This window comes from Oncorhynchus tshawytscha, linkage group LG03, assembly GCF_018296145.1.
Source record: "Oncorhynchus tshawytscha isolate Ot180627B linkage group LG03, Otsh_v2.0, whole genome shotgun sequence".
NCBI lineage: Eukaryota > Metazoa > Chordata > Actinopteri > Salmoniformes > Salmonidae > Oncorhynchus > Oncorhynchus tshawytscha.
In genome coordinates, this window is record NC_056431.1 from 60,302,020 (window position 1) to 60,323,287 (window position 21,268).

The 21,268-nt window shown below is 41.7% G+C and overlaps 1 protein-coding gene across 5 annotated transcripts; it reads left to right on the forward strand.

The window, feature by feature from the left end:
• Positions 1-365: 365 nt before the first annotated feature.
• Positions 366-20,617, forward strand: LOC112240340 (M-phase phosphoprotein 8). Of its 5 annotated transcripts, XM_024408655.2 has the most exons (14): positions 391-696; positions 5,102-5,263; positions 5,421-6,452; positions 6,587-6,674; positions 6,967-7,215; positions 7,423-7,545; positions 7,669-7,757; positions 18,366-18,506; positions 18,642-18,728; positions 18,919-19,073; positions 19,242-19,399; positions 19,485-19,609; positions 19,736-19,819; positions 19,975-20,617. In XM_024408655.2, the coding sequence occupies exons 1-14, from the start codon at positions 607-609 to the stop codon at positions 20,014-20,016; spliced, it is 2,625 nt and encodes an 874-aa protein (XP_024264423.1). In that variant the 5' UTR covers positions 391-606; the 3' UTR covers positions 20,017-20,617. The 5 variants fall into 5 exon arrangements, 1 of the variants encoding a protein (XP_024264423.1); XR_002952010.2 differs by lacking the exons at positions 19,242-19,399; positions 19,485-19,609; positions 19,736-19,819; positions 19,975-20,617 and adding exons at positions 10,065-12,366; positions 12,592-13,185 and having other exon boundaries at positions 366-696; positions 18,919-18,977; XR_002952012.2 differs by lacking the exons at positions 19,242-19,399; positions 19,485-19,609; positions 19,736-19,819; positions 19,975-20,617 and adding exons at positions 10,065-12,366; positions 12,592-13,185 and having other exon boundaries at positions 370-696; positions 6,967-7,203; positions 18,919-18,977.
• The last annotated feature ends 651 nt before the right edge of the window (positions 20,618-21,268 follow it).

Genomic DNA, 21,268 nt, shown 5'->3' on the forward strand with positions numbered 1-21,268 from the left:
TTATGTAGCAAATGAGAAATGCTCACTAACAGTGATGTAAACAATTCTGTGCAGAACATTTTTAGAGAAGTAAGCTTTATTGTGTGTATGGGACATTTCTGGGATCTTTTATTTCAGCTCATGAAACATGGGACCAACACTTTACATATTGCGTTTATTTTTGTTTTTTGTTCAGTGTAAATACCACGTTAATGAGAAAATATACCTGGCCATTACAACATATCAAAGATGTTTCACCAAACTTAGTTACTGCTCAACTTTTTCTCCCGCTCTGCTAGCAGGGTTCTCGTCGCTCATTTCCCACAATACCCTGTACATTTCTCCTTATGCCATCAAGAATGAATGGGGGCGGACCTTCTCCTGCTGACGCCACGTCTGGTGAAAATGCACTGTTAGTTTTCCCCGCCTACTCAGACAGCTCACCTAGTCTTATCAGCTCCCCGTCTGTAATGTTAACCAGCTAGCTAGTAGCAGAAAGTCACTGTGGCTAGCGAAGTAAATGAAAAAATAGACATCTTGTACTGTAGCTAGCTCCGGTCTTGGCCGTAATACCGGCTAAGGCATAATAAGAAAAGTAACGAATAATTGTTTATAACTAACGATAAAATGGCGGAAAAGCCAGAGGCTGGAGACAGCGAAGACGAGGTTGAAGATGTGTACGAAGTGGAGAGGATTATTGACATGCGAACGGAGGAGGTAACGAAACTAGCTAGCTAACGTTACTGCTAGGCAGTTTTGGTTGTTAGCCATCTAGCTGAACGGTAGCTTTATCTAGCTACACAATGTGACAACAATGAGACGGTTTAAACACTGGGAACCGTGATTAATTTATTTAAACTGTAAATAGACAACATAGCTAGCTAGAAATGCTAAAATGGCCATGCACAGTTAGCCAACCGAAAGGAAATTGAAATGGCTGCACAACTTTGCCCATACGACGCCCTCTCCTTGCGCTAGGCCAAGGTCGGACAGACTGATGTTTTTCTTTCGCGTTTCTGGACTTCAGCCATCCCCACTTGCGCAGACTTGCCAAATACAACAAACCCTCTGTACTAAGCCTTGCACAACAAAGTCGTAATTGTCTTTAATGAGCTAGCTACATGTGCTAGTTAATTAGCTATGCTAGTTGGTTAGGAAAGCGCTAACGTTAGCAAACTAGCTAATAGTCTAGACATGTTTTGTGTAAGTTAGCTAAATAACTGGACGTATTAGCTATTAAGCAAATCTTCCACGGTACCTAATAAGATGGTACAGACCAGAGCTATTAAGATATTACTAGCTGTTACAGTTTGGCGGATAAACGTTGATACTTAGGTAACGTTAACAGTTACTGTTAAGGGCATGCAGGACATTTTCGACCAGTCTTTAATTGGCAATACTTAAACAATTCCCGACTTGGAAACCACCGCTGTCTTCTACACTTCCATGGCTAGTTGCAGGTTTGAACGTTGGAATTTAGAAAATGCACCATGAAGTAATCCAACAATGTGTATACCGCCATCTTGTCTATTTCACATCTTCTCTCATTGATGGAGAGAAGATTTGAAATGGACAAGATGGCAGTTTACATACACATTAGTTTGTTGACATGGAACAACTGATTTACCTGTTATGCTAATTAGAGAAAACAGTCAACCATTTTTCTTACACCAATCCAATGCTTTTTTTTTTTTAAACGTATGAGGGTAAGTTCACACTTTGGTGTAGGGGGGGGGGCAGAGTTTGGCAAAGGTCCCTGGCTACCACATTTCAGTCTGTTGACATCACTATACTACACTATAGAGGAGAGCTGCTGAGTTGCCACACAACATGGGCCATGTGTCACAGGGATTAAGCAGTAGGCTCTTCTATTAAAGTGCAAGCAAGAATCTGTGTGTGTATAAGTAAAGGGAGAGAATGTGTTTGTGTAGGTCTGATCTGTGTGAGATGGAGCAAGTGTTAGGTGAAAGGGAGAAAAAGAGGATTTTCTGAGGCTTGTGATTGTGACTCAACAGTGATTCAGAGTTAAACACCCAGCCCCACCAAACCTCCAGAGTTCCGGAAGAAGAGGGGAGGGCAATATTGGATGAAGAGGGGTGTGTGGAGAAGTCACTTGCACAGCCAGTTCCTCTTATCTAAATTGCTTTTGAGCTGAGAGTATGAGGGCGGGAAAAAGGAAAACAAAGCCTCTGAGGGAGGCTGGTGGAGAGAAACCTGACTCTCGTTGTGTGTGCTGCAGTCACACGCGTACCTCATTTGAACCAGAACACATTAGTCACGTGTAGAGGTCGACCGATTATGATTTTTCAATGCCGATACCGATAATTGGAGGACAAAAAACCAGATACCGATTAATCGGACGATTTTTTTACATTTATTTGTAATACTGACAATTACAACAGTACTGAATGAACACTTATTTTAACTTAATATAATACATAAATAAAATAAATTTAGCCTCAAATAAATAATTAAACATGTTCAATTTGGTTTAAATAATGCAAAAACAAAGTGTTGGAGAAGAAAGTAAAAGTGCAATATGTGCCACGTAAGAAAGCTAACGTTTAAGTTCCTTGCTCAGAACATGAGAACATATGAAAGCTGGTGGTTCCTTTTAACATGAGTCTTCAATATTCCCAGGTAAGAAGTTTTAGGTTGTAGTTATTATAGGAATTATAGCACTATTTCTCTCTCTACCATTTGTATTTCATATACCTTTGACTATTGGATGTTCTTATAGGCATTTTAGTATTGCCAGTGTAACAGTATAGCTTCCGTACCTCTCCTCGCTCCTACCTGGGCTCGAACCAGGAACACATTGACAACAGCCACCCTCGAAGCAGCATTACCCATGCAGAGCAAGGGGAACAACTACTCCAAGTCTCAGAGCGAGTGACGTTTGAAACGCTATTAGTGCGTGCCCAGCTAACTAGCTAGCCATTTCACATCACATCGTTACACCAGCCTAATCTCGGGAGTTGATAGGCTTGAATTCATAAACAGCAGAGCTGCTGGCAAAATGCAAAAAAATGCTGTTTGAATAAATGCTTATGAACCTGCTGGTGCCCTCCATCGCTCAGTCAGACTGCTCTATCAAATCTTAGAGTTAATTATAACATAGTAACACAGAAATACGAGCCTTAGGTCATTAATATGGTCGAAACCGGGTAACTCATCTCGAAAACAAAACATTTATTCTTTCAGTGAAATACGGAACCGTTCTGTGTTTTATCTAACGGGTAGCATCTATCAGTCTAAATATTCCTGTTACATTGCACAACCTTCAATGTTATGTCATAATTACGTAAAATTCTGGCAAATTAGTTCGCAATGAGCCAGGCGGCCCAAACTGTTGCATATACCCCGACTCTGCTTGCAATGAATGCAAGAGAAGTGACACAATTTCACCTGGTTAATATTGCCTGCTAACCTGGATTTCTTTTAGCTAAATATGCAGGTTTAAAAATATATACTTCTGTGTATTGATTTTAAGAAAGGCGTTGATGTTTATGGTTAGGTACATGTTGGAGCAACGACAGTCCTTTTTTGCGAATGCGCACTGCATCGATTATAAGCAACGCAGGACACGCTGGATAAACTAGTAATATCATCAACCATGTGTAGTTATAACTAGTGATTATGATTGATTCAGTTTAATGCTAGCTAGCAACTTACCATGGCTTCATTCACGTAACAGGTGGGCTTCTCGTGAGGCAGGTGGTTAGAGCGTTGGACTAGTTAACCGTAAGGTTGCAAGATTGAATCCCTGAGCTGACAAGGTAAAAATCTGTCATTCTGCCCCTGAACAAGGCAGTTAACCCACCGTTCCTAGTCCGTCATTGAAAATAAGAATGTGTTCTTAACTAACTTGCCTAGTTAAATAAAGATTAAATAAAAGTGTAAAAAAAAAAAATAGGCGTCCAAAATTACCGATTTCATATTTTTTAGGCAACCTTGAAATTGGTCCTAATTAATCGGCCATTCCGATTAATCGGTCGACCTCTAGTCACATGATACAAACATGCAAAATTTACTGTCAAAGTAACCAGGTTTTCAGCCAACCTTTTTATGTGAGTAAAGGACATGTTGGATAAAGAATGTCACGACAGGAGTGATGGAAATTTGTTTAAACTTTCCAGATTATCGACAAAACAAAATACGCTAGACAAGTTGGGATCTTTTTGTGAGAAATGGCAGTGGAAGCACCTTTATGCACTAATATTAATATAATAACCATCATATTAAAATACATTTGGCATCACGTGATATGTTGTGGTCCTCCCACTACGACTCAGGAAAGCATGCAGTTTATTAGGCTACAGATTAAATAAATTACGATAAACTTCACAGGGTGGTGAAAGTGCACGATGATGAGCTTGATGATTCTTTCCAATAAATATCTAGGCTCTTATTCTGGTGACATGATGATCATGCTTGGCTGTCATTTGACAAATAGAAATTATCTCTTTTGTCCAAAATAATCTCATCACGTGGGTAGCCTACAAACACTGTATCTGAGAACTATTGGCTAGAGCCACATGCCAATAGAAGAGTGGGCACATTTGCTTTAAAACGTAAAATGTTTGTGACAAAACAATCAGTAGAGTTGAAAATGAGATGGGAATTTAACCTCAAAAGCTGTTTATGTGCAATATGATATCACACACAGCCTTTTATCCGCAACAAGTACATTTGATGGTGACATCTCTGGTGGGAAAATGCGTATATTGTTTTTATGCAAATTTTAGAATATTCGCATGAAAGTCTGTCGCCAATTGAATGGAAACCTAGATAGTGTCAGAACGGTTATCCCCTGTGACGGGTTGTCTTTGGTGTCTCAGTGCCCTGGGTGGGAAGTGGGGTACTGGGAGTACTGGCTGTGTGCCACATTGCCAGACACGGCCGCTTAACGGAATGTGTGTTTGTCTCAGATGGAGAGGTCTGATTAGGCATGTGTCAGACTTAATACAAACTCTGTCAGTTTTTTTTATACACCCAGGAGGTCTATGAGTAGGTGTAGGCCCAATACAGTCACTCAGTCAGTCTTCATATTCTGCAATGATGTGAAAGAACTGGACTGGTAATATTGCTCTCACCCACTTGTATTTGCCCTTGTCTTTAGGGGGAGGTCCTGTACCGGGTTCGCTGGAAGAACTACTCCTCTGATGATGACACGTGGGAGCCTGAGGCCCACCTGGAAGATTGCAGGGAGGTGCTCCTGGGCTACAAGAGGGCTCTGGCAGAGGCTAAGATCACGAAAGACCAAGATGCTAAGAAATGCATGGTAAGTCCCATCCAGAATGATCATAGCCATCGTAAGAAAGGCGAGTCTAATTGCTGGAATGGAAAGTGCTTTATAGGACTGACTGTTACATTAACTACCTTTCGAGTAACCAATATCACTTTCAATGGCTGATGTGAATGTCCCCTCTCCTTTGTAGAAGTTGCCCATGAAGAGTGATGTGTTCGATGCTGACTCTGACAGCGACAGTGATATTGACAAGCCCACAGACCTGCATGTTAAGAAGAAGAAAAAGAAGAAGCCCAGAGAAGAGGATGAGGAGGAGGCACCTCCCCTGAAGGAGAAGAGGAAAAAGAAGAAAGACAAGCGCAAGGAGGACTTCAGGCCTCGTCCGGCACCGGAGTCTGATGAAGAGGAGCTTTCCCCTCCCCCAACCCCTGGCCGCGGAACCAAGATGTCCGACTCCAAAAAGAGATTTGTTGACTCTGATGAAGAGGAAGAAGCCCCTGTGCCCTCCAAGAAGCACAGGAAGGACAAGACCAAGGATGGAGGGAAGCACTGGAAAAAAGAGAATGGGGAGGAAGGGAAGAAGAAAAAGAAGAAAAAGAAGGATCGAAGGGGTGATCTGGAGTCCACTGAAGATGAGGCCACCGCCCCCCTGGAAGAGGAGCTTAGCGAGGGGCCATCTGAGTCCCAGACGGATGATACCACCACAACGGAAAAGTCTCGCGCTGATGACAAGCCCAAGAATAAAAAGGGTAAGTCAGAACTGAAGCTGCAGGGCATCAAGGACTTCCTTCAGGACAAGAAAGGCAAGAAACTGGAAACTTTGTCGCCAATGCTCTCCGCAAGCGGCCTCGCAAAACTGAAGAGCCTCACTTCCTCCAAAAGCCAGGGCCGGGATGAGCCCACACCAACCTCTGACTCCAGCGACACTCCTGCCCCAGCCCAAGTCCACAAGAAGGCCAAGGGCAAGAGCCACGAGACCACTCCTGCACCGCCTAAAATTCCCTCTTCCTCATCCTCGTCTTCCTCCTCCTCCTCTGGTGCAGGGGCAAGCACTAGCAAGACTGTGGAGGAGTCTAAAGTTGTAGTGGGTGGGGATAAGGAGCCGACCGCCTCCACTAACCTGTTTGAGAAGTTCCTGCTGAACTGCGAGGCCAAGGACCGTGTTCCCCGCAAACAGATGGTCCATCAGCCCACCACCACAGAGAACACTAAACCACCAAAGGTATGCCAAGCAGTTCTGCACTAAATGTACGGGGTTAGTAAATAAATGCTGGTGATATAGCCAGCGGCAGGGCCCTCAAAGTCCATCTTAAGCTGCCTCAAGTAAAATCTTAAATGTTTATGTTCAAATTTCAGCTCATAGGGAAAATTGAGAAAAGGACCAAGCCGACAAAGGAGTCACCTGCTCGGAAGCCAGAGCCAGATAAGTCCAAACATACAGACGGTGAGAAGAATTGAAAGGGTCTGTTGTTAAGCTTTTGTTTTTGAATTGCGTATGAATGTAGTGGACGCAGCCACTACATATTGACTCAACCAAGACATAAACAAAAATGTAACTGACATTTTAGTAATTTAGCAGACACTCTTATTTAGAGTAACTTACAGTGGTGAGTGCATACATTTTCATACTTTATCGTACTAGTACCCCGTGGGAATCGAACTCAAACTACAAACTCAGCCACACAGAACCTCTTATGCCACCTTTTTATTTTTATCTATTTTCCTTTATCTAACAGCATTTCGGCCCAGTCAGAGCCCCGGTGTTATGGAGACTGGTGACAGGGCGGAGGCAGAGGAGGAACCCGCCCAGAAGTCAAAGTTCGGTGGAGAGGACCGGAGGGAGGAGGCTCAACGTTGGGAGAGGAGGACCCAAGAGGATGACAGGAGGAGGAGGAGGAGAGAGGACAGCGAGCCACGGCTCTTCATCGCCTGTGACGACAATCAAGACCCCTTGGAGAGCGCTGACAAGTCTGGTACGCAGTTTGGTACGCCACAGAACCAACAAACACACAAAGACACACACAGAAGTCAACACACACACACATCTGTTACAAAACCTACCATTATTGCTAACACCTATCCAATCCTTTCAGATCTACACAAGTGTTAAGGGGCAAATGGTTGTTTCTGGATAGACTCTCATAATGGCCATGTGAAATAATACTAAATTGGATGTGGTTTGTGACTGACAGACAAAGGGCAAGCCTCTCTTAACCTTGGAATGGACCTCAACTTGGACTGGATGACACTGGAGGACTTTCAGAAACATTTGAACGGAGAGGATGAGATTCTCTCTGCTCCACCTCTATCTCCCAGTAAGTGCATACCCTCTTTCTCTCATGTTTTCCAGCAGTCTCTCAACATCGGCTGTACATGGACCTCTCTCTTCCACACATGGATGTAGACAACTACTGATGTGAAATCTGTGTGTCCCTCAGGTGAGCTGCGGGATGCAGTGAAAAGTGGGGATTACATGTCTGTGAAACTTGCACTCAATTCCAAAGAGGACTACAATCTGGACCAGGAGGTATGTTCTGTGTTCCAAAGAGAGTACCTCTCACCTGCATTCTCCCCCCTGCTTTGCTCCCCGTCTTTGGGGAGCCCCAGCTGTTCCACATATTTATTCAGTCCCAGTACAAGCACTAACTAGTCACAACTAGTCAATTAAATATGTTTTTACCTTTTGTTAGAGTAGCCTGTGTGTGTGGTTATACTTGTGAGTTCATTCAAATGAGGACCATGTTGCGATATACATCACAGTTCTCTCATAAGCTTTAGATTTGTTCTCGGGTTTTCCAACAAAAAACTTACGTTAACCAACTTTGGGCGGCAACAGATTCGCTTTTGATACATATGTTTAGCTAATGCATATAGGTCAGCACCAAGTACCATAATTCATTACACAATTAAAGCCACAATATGTTACTTTCATTCCAGAAATGACAGCAAGCGCAGTACACAGGACTGGAAATTTAAGTTACAGATTGCCGCTTTAATTAAATGTATTGTGTAGAATGAATTTAGCCAGTCTGGTTCAAACATAGATACAACTGGATCAACTTAGCCACTCTGATCGAGTTATAAAACAGTTATAAATATTGGATATAACGTGAGAGCCAGTGATGGCATGCAGAGGTTGAATACCAGGACATTGAAAGAGAGAATCCGACTACAGTACCTGCTGACTGTATCCATTGAGGACCGCTAAGCAATCAAAGGTAAGCAGATTATGCCCTTTAACTACTGTTGTGTAATTTAGCCTAATGGAGCTACAGATTGTTTTGTAAAGATGTGTTAAGCTTGAATAGGAAAATACAGTTTGTAAAATGTAATGTTTATTGCATTGCTTTAAAAACAAGTTTTGCCTATTATCATACCTAATAAACTGTTGTGCCAACTTTGACTGGCAATGAATAAATCCAAGCATTATATTGTATGGAATGTTTGTTGTGCACAGTTGTCAGATAATTTTCATACGTTACCATGGAGACAGCTAGAGTGGTCTCAGACAGGTATTATCTTCTCATTAACAGACACAGAACATGATGAGCAAGAGGTCAAAGTTCACAAGAAGCTATAAGATACAACATTTACCTCAGGTACAGTAATGCCTTCAGAATAGTATTCTTGCACCACTGCAGAGCATGTAAAACTGCTGCGGACATAGCAGTACTGACATTTCACTCATCTTCATTATCGACAATGAATAGCCGAAAAGCTAAAATAAAAAACCTTCCTTAGTCACTCATTACAATACCAGTAACACATTTCAGCTTTTTCCATACAGTTGTCTTTGTGTACAATAATAATTTCAAATATGAATCGAACAAAACCTTCACAGTTCAACAAACTACTGCCATAAGCATGTATTCTATTAACAAAATATGTATTTACATAGGCTAATATTACTTGCCCAGTGACATTTTGTTTCGGTTGTCCAATTTAGCATTGTTTATTATTACAATTTATAAGGACTCAATAGTATTAGTGTGGACCAATCAGTGTTTTTAAGGGCCTGCTGAATATATATTATATTTCTCAAACGTTCTGCTGCAACTGTAACTGTTGGGCAAGTACCAGAATTCATTTGGACCAGAGTTTGTTTTGCATATTTATAGACTGCCAAACAGTCCAGGATCTTATTTGGGTCTATTTGTGAAAACACTTTTAAATCACCCACCAAACGCTCATCATTGCATGTAGGTCACAAAATACTGAATATAGTGAGAATTCAAAACAGTAATTGGCAAAATGAGGTTAGAAGCCTAGTTGCATGGCGTTTCATTTTCTGTACCTTCCTCGTCTCCATGCAGCATCTCATCCAACATCACATTATTTAATTCAGACATATTTACAATGTCAAAACGTTGTAGTTCGCTGATTTAATACAATAAAGCCATAAACTATTCCTTGAATGGGTCAAATGTGGTTTTTTATTATTATTGAAGAATTCAGTCTACACGCAGTTTGGTGCTGTGTAACCATTGCATTGATTCTTGCTTGACTGTGATTGAAGTTGAGAGCATTGTTGAGGTGCTCTTAGGCGATCATTTGAATGACTCACAATGTGTACTGTACATGTTTTCAAGTAGCAGTACTGAGGTTTTCACGACTATAGATTTATCTGCGTATGAAACAGGGCAGGGGACACCAGCTTTGTCTAGCATGATGGTATAGTTGACCTAATTTCTCTTTGCCACAAGTTAAACACTAACTCCCAACAGCTATGAAGCTGCTTGATATACGTCTCACTTTTCATACATTTGAAACTAAATGCATCATGAGATTACCCTTTTATAAGTTATGAATCTTCTGTTTACTTGTTCTTTTACAGGCATACACTGTTGAACAGAAGAGTTTAAGTGGCAAAGAGAAGAGTTTAAATGAGGAAGAGGATATTTTAAATGAGGAAAAGAAGACTTTATGTGATGAGAAGAGATTAAGTGATGAAGAGAAGCCTTTATGTGCAGCAGGGAATCCTCGCAGCCTGGGGAATCCTCACCGCAAAAGGAATCCTCACCGCGAAAGGAAATCTCTTTGCAAAGATGAGATTCCTCCATGCGAAGAGAATCATTTACACAAGGAAGAGAAACATTCTCTACACAATAAAGAGAAGACTTCATGCGATGTGGAGAAGACTTTATGTGACATGGAGAGAGCTTTATGTGACATAAAGAAGGGTGCTGAGGAAAGCAGTTTGAGTGGTGACGAGATTCATGAAAACAGTTCAGGTGATGAGGTAGAACGACAAAGACTTGATTCAAATGTTCCAAGTGGGTCAGATCCTCTTCCATCTAATGCAGAAAGCTCATGCGAGGATGAATATGAGCAGTACCCTCCAAAAACGGCACAAGCTAAAAAAACTTGCCGCAAAATATTTGCGCCACGGAAAGGTACACGGTCAAGCTTACGTTCCAGCACAAAAATGACAGTCAGCACATGTAGTACGATAGATGATGATGATAAGGGAAAATTGGACAAAAAGTACTTCTGCCTTTATTGCAATGAACCACACCATAACATTGCAAGACATTTAGAAAGGATGCACGCAGAAGAAGCAGCTGTTGGTCATGCTATCAGCTTCCCAAAACTCTCCAAAATCAGGTCTCTGTTGCTTGACCAACTCCGTAACAAAGGCAACGATCAACACAACTTAGAAATTCTTCAATGTGGAGATGAAGTTGTGACAAAGAAAATACCTTCTTACAGTGGTGCTTCTGTGCGTGACTACCTACCCTGCCAACACTGTGTAGCCTTTTTTAACAAAATAGATTTATGGAAGCATGAGAGCTCATGTAATGCCAGAAAAGGACAAGATGAAACGAGGGGAGGAAAAAGAGTGAGTATCCAGGCTGCGTCCTCTCAACTTGCTCCATTGCCTGTCTATTCTACTGGAGGATGTGAAGAAATAATACACAATATGAATCAAGATGACATCTCATGCCACATCAAAAATGATCCCCTCATATGTAAATATGGCAATGCACTATCTGCAAAGCATGGTCATGCCAAGTCACAGTTTACCTACATTGGTTCAAAAATGAGGGAATTGGCTAGATTTGTACTTAATGTAAATGAGATGGACTGTGATGTCCAATACTTGCATGAAGTATGTGTACCATCCAAATTCAAATTGGCCGTTCATGCTGCCAGGAAAATGAGTGGTCATGACCCTGCCTCCGACAGGTACAAGACCCCATCTCTTGCTTTAAAGATTGGCTATTCCTTGAAAAGAGCTACCGAAATAGCTTTTGGGGAGAGTCGTATGACAGAGGACCGTGAGGCAGAGGAACAAGCCAAAAGGTTCATTGAACTTCTTGAAAACGATTGGAATAACTGTTTTTCCGGTCTATCCCTCAGCGCTGTCCCTATGTGTGATGAAGTTGATGTGTCTTCACTAACTGAGGATTTGATCAAACTTCAGAAGTTTCTCAAGGTTGCAGAGGACACAGCGAAGAAAGAATTGCTGGAAAACCCCACCAACACTGTCTGGAAAAAGCTCAATGAAACTCTTCTTGCAGAAATAGCTCTCTTCAACAGAAAAAGGACAGGGGAAGTTGCGAAAATGCTGTTGGAAACATACACAAACAGAAAGAAAGCTCCAGCTAGTGCAGACATTTTCAATAACCTCTCAAGGCTGGAGCAGGAGCTTGGTGACGACAAATTAACCAGGTTGGAAATAGAAGGCAAAAATGGTAGGAAAATGCCAGTCCTACTAACGGAGAGGATGATCTCATCTCTTGAGATCCTTATTGCAAACAGAGACAAAGTTGGTGTGTCAAAGGACAACCCTTATGTCTTTGCACGTAGCCTGGATGCAGCAAGCTACATCAGAGGGTTTGACTGTCTGAGGAAGTGTGCACATGAGTGTGATGCAAAGAATCCTGAAAGTCTGATCCATGCGGCAGTGAGGAAAGAGGTTGCTATCCATTGCCAAATATTAAACTTGAATGAAAGTGAATTGGATCGGGTGGCAAAGTTATTGGGACATGACACCCAGGTCCATAAAGAGTACTACAGGCTCTCTGAAAATGCAGCACATCTAGCAGAAATCAGCAAACTGCTGCTTGCAATGGATCAGGTTCCAGTGGTAATTCCAGGGCCATCTGAGGAAAGGGTTGTTTCTCCTACATATGGTGAGTATTAGTTGCTTTACAGGGTATTTGGAGAAAGATGTCCATTGTGTTTTAAGGGGTTAAATGATAACATCTGTTTTTGTGCCATTTACATGTTCACTAGACCTACATTTTTGAGAAGCTGGCAACTTATTACTCTATAGTGTTTGCTCTGTTCCTCTTCACAATATATGATAATGGCACATGTTCATGAATCCTTTTCTTCTGTTTCTATTCATTTCATAGGGACATCTTCTGCAGGGACATACCCAGCTGGAACAGATACTGGAAGGACATATCCTACCGAGACATGTCCTACTGGGTCATCATATCCTACAGAGACATATTCAGCGAAGTCATATACTGTGGAGGCACAGCCTTCAAGGTCATATCATGCTGGGACATATCCTGAGAAGTCATATCCTTCAGGATTACAATCTGTGATGTCATATTCTGCGGGGACAGATTCTGCGAGAGCATATCCTACCGTGACACATCCTGCAGGGACCTATCCAGCAGGTTCATATGTTGCAGGGACATATACTGCAGAGACACATGATGCAAGATCATATCCTGCAAGTGCTTATACTTCGGGGACGAATCCTGTCAGGTCATATCCTGAAGGGACATATCCTGCGGGGAACCATTTTGTGGGTACACAACTTGCTAGGTCATATCCTGCCGGAACATATCCTGCACAGACACTTCCTGAACAAACACTACCAGCGCATACAGTTATTACACCAACACTTCCAGCGCATACAGTTATTACACCAACACTTCATGCCCAGACACTTCCAACGCAGACGCTTCCTGTTGTGGCAGTTCCTGAGGGGACAGGTAAGGTGGGCACAGTGTGGAAACGGAGACCGTGGAGTGATGCGGCTAAGGCTGCGGTGAAGCGTCAGTTAGGACACTTTATCTCATTGATGGAGGTTCCAGGTAAACGGGACTGTGAAGTATGCCTCCACAATGAACCAGCTGTACGAGACAGGACTTGGAGAGACATCAAAAACTATGTGCACAACACAGTAAAATCTATTAAAAGGAAGAAGGGTCTTACAAGAGTGGACCCCACCCAACAGACAAAGAAAGGAGCGGCAAAGAAAGAAAAAGAAACGGAGGCAAAGAGTGCTAAGGAAAGAGTTGGTGGAACAATGACCGTATCTGCACAGGAGAGACTAGAGGCAGGTCCTGTTGCAATACCAAGGAAACAGAAAATTTGGGGTGATGAGGCTCAGGCTGCGGTCAGGCGGCAGCTAGGAGACTTCACTAAACTGATGAAGATTCCAGGTAAAAAGGAATGTGACGCATGTATTGCAGCTGAACCAGTTCTACAAGGCAGGACTTGGAAAGATGTAAAAAACTATGTGCACAACACATTAATGACAATGTGCAGGAGGCATATTTCAGGCAAACAAAACATGGATAGTGAAAAACCAATTCCTGTGACACAGAAACCAGGGTTGCAACAGAGTCCAGTTGTGCATCAGAAACCAGGTGTGCCGTTGGGACATCCAGAAGATTGTCCTGTTTATCTGTCCTTATGATTATCTTGAACTAGTTTGAAAACCTCCCATGGTTGAAGGTATGCAAGGATGGAGAAAGGAGAAGATAGCTTTTGATTTAATCTGACTAATCTCACTTCGTAACGTAAAGCAAGAATGAAGTGTCTACTTCGTTCTACGAACGTATCCGTAGCAACTACATAGTGATATATTATGCATGCAAACTGGTTTCGCCGATGTTGAAATTGTCAACTACAAAATTCTATTGTCACAATGCATTATGTGGTGCCAAAACTCAGTATTTTGCTATGGGCTACACATTTGCAACCTTGGGAGAAAGGAGGCAAGGAAGAATGGAATCATACCTTTTTGTTATTAAAAAAATTCTAATGGCCCTTTACAAAGGCTGTCAAACTGAATCTTCTGGGTCAGCAATGGCAACAAGGCATCATGGACGTACATTTGGAATCCAAACGCACCACGTTTCGATTGAACCATGTTGCATAAAAATGGCCACAATAACTGACTGAAATACAGTATATGCTCCACATGGATAGATAACATGTACCAAGTACAGTGCATAATGTTTAGTTTGTTTTAACAACTTCGTAGATTGTTGTGCAAATCTATACAGTTAAACTGTTGACTTTAGCTTTTTGATCACAATACTGGTATACTTTCACCAAATGGTTCTGGATCCAGATGTACAAAATGTTTTGTGTATATGTCTAGGTTAGGTTTTGAGTAAAAACAACTGACCAGCAAACCTGGGAATTTAGCAGGTTATTCCTGGTTGAAGTGCGGTGTGAATGGGTTTCAGGGCTCCATCTGTGCTAGCTGCACATTCTACATGGTCACCTCACTCAAACCTTCCTATTTTTTTGGGGTGGCTAATATCATATGGTCAAACAGTAAAGTTCATTATCCTCATTCCTGTAATATTAGTGTCTGCCCACCTGCCCCTGTTTCGCTGGGGCCTGCTGATGTGATAAGTGAGCCATTCTCCTCTCTGGTAGAAAAACACATGTTCTGGTTGTACAACAATGAGGTCTCAGCTTTCTATAGGTATACTTTTCTAAACTCAATATTGAGCTCAGTAGCAACTATTTTACAAACAATTTTATATGGCTTTCAGATACGGAGTGGGGAGTGAAATATGCATCGAATATTGTGAGGGCATATAGGTCTCATTGGAGTTTTCAGGACATTGCATTTACTGATTTAATACATGGCTACTAGTAGTGGGTATCATATTTAGAGTTAGCAATCTAATGTGTTTTGAATTTCCACTTCTACAGATGTTGAATTAGCCCCAAATGTATGTTTTAGATGAAGGCAAATTCATCTTTATTGAAAAAGTAAAACATTCATATATAACAATTACCATATTGTCAACCCAAAATCCATGCCAATCATGGGATTAGGTTGCACATCAAAATATCTTCTATTACAAAAAATAACTATGACTGACTTTATAAGATGAGTACAAACATTTTATATTGCATGACGCTGCAATTTTTGTGGGTTGTGACTAAATCATGGGCTGGTGCCACCAACTGAAAAAGTTACGCACAGTTCAGATGCCAAATGTATGGCGAGTCGAACTGAATAGAAATGAAAAGCAGGCTGTCATGGTTGAGAGCTTTTCTTGACTTACCAACAGTGCAGACTTTCTTGTTGGTTTTGGGTTGAATTCAGGCATACCAGTGACCTTGTGTTGAAGAAACCACAAGGTTTTATTGCACTAAAAGGGCAATGTCCGACGAGGCGCACTGCGTGGTTTCACACGGCACTCTATCCCTGCTCCTCCAAAGAGAAAGCTACATATTGTTTTGTTCGGTGCGGCGATGGAGCGGTGTTTGAACTAGGGCCAAGTGCCACCAAGGGAAAATGCTAGTCTGGAGCCACGGGTTTATGTATGAAATATGTGCCCAGCTAAGAGAGTATGGCTTGATGTTTGAGCCGCTTAAAATCCAATCATGTCAAGAAGAAGGTTTAGATGAAGACTGCTCCATTGTAAATGGTTACTTATTATAAATACATGGTATACTTACACAATTCATACTTGATTGCTTTTGAAGCATGGTTGAGTTTTATCATGGATATTGTATTTCTGTTATTAACGTTAGCGAACTAGCTATCTAGTAGTCCTAGCTACCGGTATGTATCAGTAGTTTTTTTATATTAGTTTTTATGTGTGTGTGTGTATATATATATATATATATATATATTATTTTTTCTCCCCAATTTCGATCTCATCAGTGACACGTTCAGATCCTATCAAAGGGCCCATTTATGGATGCATCCCGATTTTCCAAGTAAACTCTTTGAAAGAAGTGTGGAATCTGCACTCGGCGTGAGTGATAACTGATGGGTTTGGCAAGAACGGGTGCACTTTTATTAGCAATCCCTTTACATCGCAAGTTTGTGAAGGCTAGTTTATGGTTCCTAAACCAAAGCCTTGTTTATGGTCACTAGTAACTTTACAGTAATGGTCACTAAAGTTGGATGACTTCCCATCCAATTTGGGTCAGTTTTTGGTTCTCCTATCCACTCCTTTGGTCAAAGTTTACTATTGATAAGAAACTGAAATCTGCCTTAACAATTGGAAACAGATCCTTTGTTCTGCATGTGGAATTGGTTTCAGATTCACACACACAACCTAGGCTATTTCTCTTATACATGTGTTTTCTACTAAATATTATGGGAATTATTAGGCATTAGCTGAACATGTACTTTGTTGCTTGTCAAACGATAAACATTTCAACTTTTTAAATTAATGTTGCTATTATTCACTACGGTCTTAACCATATTGATTCACAGTAGCTGTTTAAGTTCCTCAACACTAATTTAGACTGACTAACTTGTATAGGGTTTGACGGCTGTTGCTTCTTTGTATTATTTGATCCGCTTGCCTACTAGATAATGTTACTATTGCAAGTAAACCTTTGTTGCTTCTAATTGGATCAAGGAGGAATAATGTAAATAAATTAGTTCATAGTTGTCAGTTCATGTTGTAACTGCATAAGGTCTACCAGTGTTGGGTGTTAACTGAGAACAATTGTCGGGGGTTTAAACCACACCCCACTATTTACTGTCTGAAGACATGGACATCATTGCTTAAATAGTTTTTTTCACCAACATGTATTTGTTATCAAGCTGCCTTTTGTTACCACCTGGTGCTTATTGTGTTTATTGTAAGATACTATATTTGCGACATTAATAAATTGTTACTTGACGTAAACTTTCTAAGCCGCAAGACATGCTCTTTCAGTTCTGAGAATATTCATACAGCTTACTTGATGTCCATCATTAGTGTTCCAACAGGGATTTGGAATTGTAACGGTTATGGAAAACCGCTTTGAGATTTCATGATGTTGTAATACTAGGAATCTACACTACATGACAAAAGTATGTGGACACGTGCTTGTTGAACATCTCATTCTAAAATCATAGGCATTAATGTGGAGTCCCCCCTGCTGGGAAGGCTTTCCACTACATGTTGGAATATTGCTGCGGGGATTTGCTTCCATTCAGCCAGAAGAGCATTAGTGAGGCCGGGCACTGATATTGGGCAACTATTCCAGACCATTATTACTCCAACAAACTTTATAATTGGCACTATGCATTCGGGCAGGTAGCATTCTCCTGGCATGCGCCAAACCCAGATTCGTCCGTTGGACTGCCAGATGGTGAAAGCGTGATTCATCACAGAGAACACATTTCCACTGCTCCGAAGTCCAATGGCGGCGAGCTTTACACAACAAGCCCACGCTTGGCATTGCGCATGGTGTAGCTGTTCGACCATGGAAACCCATTTCATTAAGCTCTCGACAAACAGTTATTGCGCTGATGTTGCCTCTAGAGGCAGTTTGGAACTCTAGTGAGTGTTGCAACAGAGGACAGAATTTTTACGCACTTCAGCACTCGGCGGTCCAGTTCTGTGAGCTTATGTGGCCTACCACTTTGCAGCTGAGCCGTTGTTGCTCCTAGACGTTTCCAGTTCACAAAAAAAAACACTTACAGTTGACTGGGTCAGCTCTAGCAGGGCAGAAATTCGACAAACTGACTTGTTTGAGGCATCCTATGACTGCGATGTTGAAAGTCACTGAGCTCTTCAGGAAGGCCATTCTACTGCCAATGTTTGTGTATGGAGATTGCATGGCGGTGTGCTCGATTTTATACACTTCTGCCACATCCGTTGCTGACATGGCTGAATCCACTAATGAAGTGGAGTCCACATACTTTTGTAAATATAGTATATCGCCATTGCTCAGTGCTTTATGCTTTTACATACTTAACCTTTTGGATGAAAAGACAACACCCTAGCTAAGTCGATAATAGTTCACTTTTTTGAAAGCTTAACTTTTTTTTTTTTTTTTTTTTGTTCTATAAACAATTAGCTGTACAGATACATTTTGATTCCTTCCCCTCTCCCCATAGTGTTTGCTACCAGAGGCTATGGAAAGCTCTGGTCCTCAGTAATGAAGGAGTTTGTGTTGCCTCCTGCAGGACTCCAGTGGTATGTCCCTGAGTATGTTGGCAGCAGCAGGGGGACAGGATGACATCCTGAGGCTCCTGATAAAGAAGGGGGTGAAGGTGAACGGACGGCAGAAGAATGGAACCACTGCCCTAATGCACGCTGCAGAGAAGGTAACACATGATGGACTGGTTTAAACCGCCTTATTACAAACAGTCTAGTCTACACACATGTATACACTACTCTTGTTTGTGTGTAAATGTCTTATGCAAGGTTTACTTACTTAACACCTTTTTTTTTCATTTCAGAACTTCCTGACCACAGTTGCTATCCTCCTGGAGGCAGGGTCCTATGTCAACGCTCCGACACTGGGAGGAGAGACGGCCCTGATGAAGGTACGGCGGAGGAAGGAAAAAAACGGGGGCGATGAAGACAAATACTGTGTTTAATTAGAAATCAACATATCACCCCTGAAGCACAGAGATTGTTAATCAATGACTCCTATTTGTAAATATCCTAATTTCTGCTAAAGTCCTGTGTTAGACTTATCGCAATAGTTCCTTACCAGTAGCCTCTGTTCTTCAGGCTTGTAAGAGAGGGAATGCTGACGTGGTGCGCCTCCTACTGGAGTACGGGGCCGACTGTAACATCCTGTCCAAACACAAGAATACGGCCATGTACTTTGCCAAGGTTAGCAACAACCTGCTTGTGTGCGACCTCATCAAGGACCACATCAACATGTGAGTGTTGCTGCCATGTCTCTCTCACTCTTGCTCTGTAAACTTATGAGTTAGTATAAATAAAGGTACATATATATATATATATATGTAAGAGTTAAGATGGTATACTGTAACCCCACATACTGTTAGCAGCAAAGTGATATCTTATTCTCCCTCACACACACACAGGTTATCAAGTGTGGCAGAGGACACTATCCGGGCATTCTTTGAGACTCGGCTGGCCCTGTTGGAGCCGGTGTTCCCTCTGGCCTGTCACAGACTGTGTGAGGGACCAGACTTCTCTCTGGAGTTCGGCTACAAACAATCGCCTCACACACCTGGAGAGGGTAGGATTCACCTACAAACAGTGCTAATCACCTGCACACACTGTATTGGGGGGTTAGATAAAACATTTAATCTCTCTCCTTCCAGGCTCAGGTATCCTGCTCTTCATCTTCCATGCTAACTTCCTGAGTGAGATCACAGCCAGGCTGTGTGGGCCCTGCAGTGTCCACGCCGTGGTGCTCAACGACAAGTTCCAGCTGCCCATCTTCCTGGTGAGTCTCATTCTAGATCACGAGTACTCCTGATCTGGAGAACGGTAGATTTCTTTTGGTTCTACCTCATAGTTAGTTGATTGATTCATGTCACTGATCTTTTCCTCTTTCAATTACACCCCACAGGATAGTCACTTCATCTACTCATTCAGCCCAGTGCCAGGCATCAACAAACTGTTCATTCGCCTGGCAGAGTCACCTACAGCCAAGGTACACATACACACACACACACACACACACAGCAGAGTAACTCATGGCCATGGTGAGAGGGAGTCTAGGCCCAGTTACTGTAAAAGACTGACAAGTTGTTGATAAATTAAATTTGACCAATACATTTGATTGATGGAATCTTTCTTTCTCCCCAGGTGAAGCTTCTCATCTGTGCATACCGTGTTCAGCTACAGTGATGCGTAGCACCTGCCAAGTTCAGAGTTTCCAAGCTGCCTGGACCCCAAGCACAGCATGGAAGATTCACACACATACCAAGATTCACCCACGTGCAATCACACAACATAAAGAACACTTTGACACACACCAGTCTACCTTCATATAAAGTTGTTGGACATTAAGCATCCACCCAGAGTTTGAGAGACTGTTTCTCTGGCAGAGGATTAAAGGACAAGAACAGCATATCAACCCTGTCCATTGACCAATCATGTATATTTCTGTGTGAATGATTAATACTCTAACTGAAGTCTTTGAGTTCTGCTTTTGTGTATGCGTAGGGGGACAAAAACCTCATGTTTTGTTTGTGCTCTTGATGGCATCATAGGCAAGGAGTTAATGTCAGATTCTTTCGACCAAGTTAATGCTTTTCCTAATTATACCATTTTAGAAATGAAAATATGTTGCCTTTCTGGAGTTGTCTATATTTTATTGTCTGTACATACAGGTGTGGAATGTCAAGTTTGAAGGATGTTTGTTGATTTAGGCACATTTGCCACTGTTGGAGTAAAGTATAGCATGATGCTTCAGATGTAATTTTACTAAAGGGCTAATGTGTCACTCCTTGCGAGTGCAGAATCGTGTTTCTTGGGATTGGAGGAAAACACAAAAGATGAATAGTCTAGGACTACATGAGAGCATGATTTTAACTACTTTATCAAAATAGACATCCAGATCGCTTGTAAAGGTAGTTTTTGCGATGATAATGCAGATCATATCCTGGCAATGATCTGCCTTGCTGACATACAACAGATATGGGATAAACATTTAATGATAATCTACCGTAATATGAACAGGAATTGCCATCCTTATTTTATAAGATGTAGGAATTCATTTGATATGATTCCTTCCGCCTTAATAGCCACATCGTTAAAATAATTTCCCCATTTGTGAACTGCTGTGAACTGGCAACTTAGTAAAACAGTGAAATTCAAAGGATACCCATGTCTGTAGTTTATTCTGAAGATCTGTCAAATGTAGGCACAGAGGCACAAGCGTATCCTATCAGTCCTTCCCGGAAGAGTTTTGAAATCTGCCACACACCCCTTGAATCAGGCATTGTTTTCTCAAAGGAGAAAAGAATGCAAACATTTTAAAAAATTGCATCTACACAAAGTCTTGCACAACTAGCTAAGTTTATTTTTATCACTTGATACATTTATTTTGGCATTCCACCTTTTGTGTTTGGAGGAGAGTCATTTCATATGCTTTGTG

Bases quoted from the DNA above. Each gene is read 5' to 3' on its own strand.
- LOC112240340 (XM_024408655.2), top strand. From the start codon at position 607: ATGGCGGAAAAGCCAGAGGCTGGAGACAGCGAAGACGAGGTTGAAGAT. The intron at 7,216-7,422 runs GTACGCCACAGA...TGTGACTGACAG, and splicing joins CAAGTCTGGTACGCAGTTTG to ACAAAGGGCAAGCCTCTCTT. The intron at 7,546-7,668 runs GTAAGTGCATAC...TGTGTCCCTCAG, and splicing joins TGCTCCACCTCTATCTCCCA to GTGAGCTGCGGGATGCAGTG.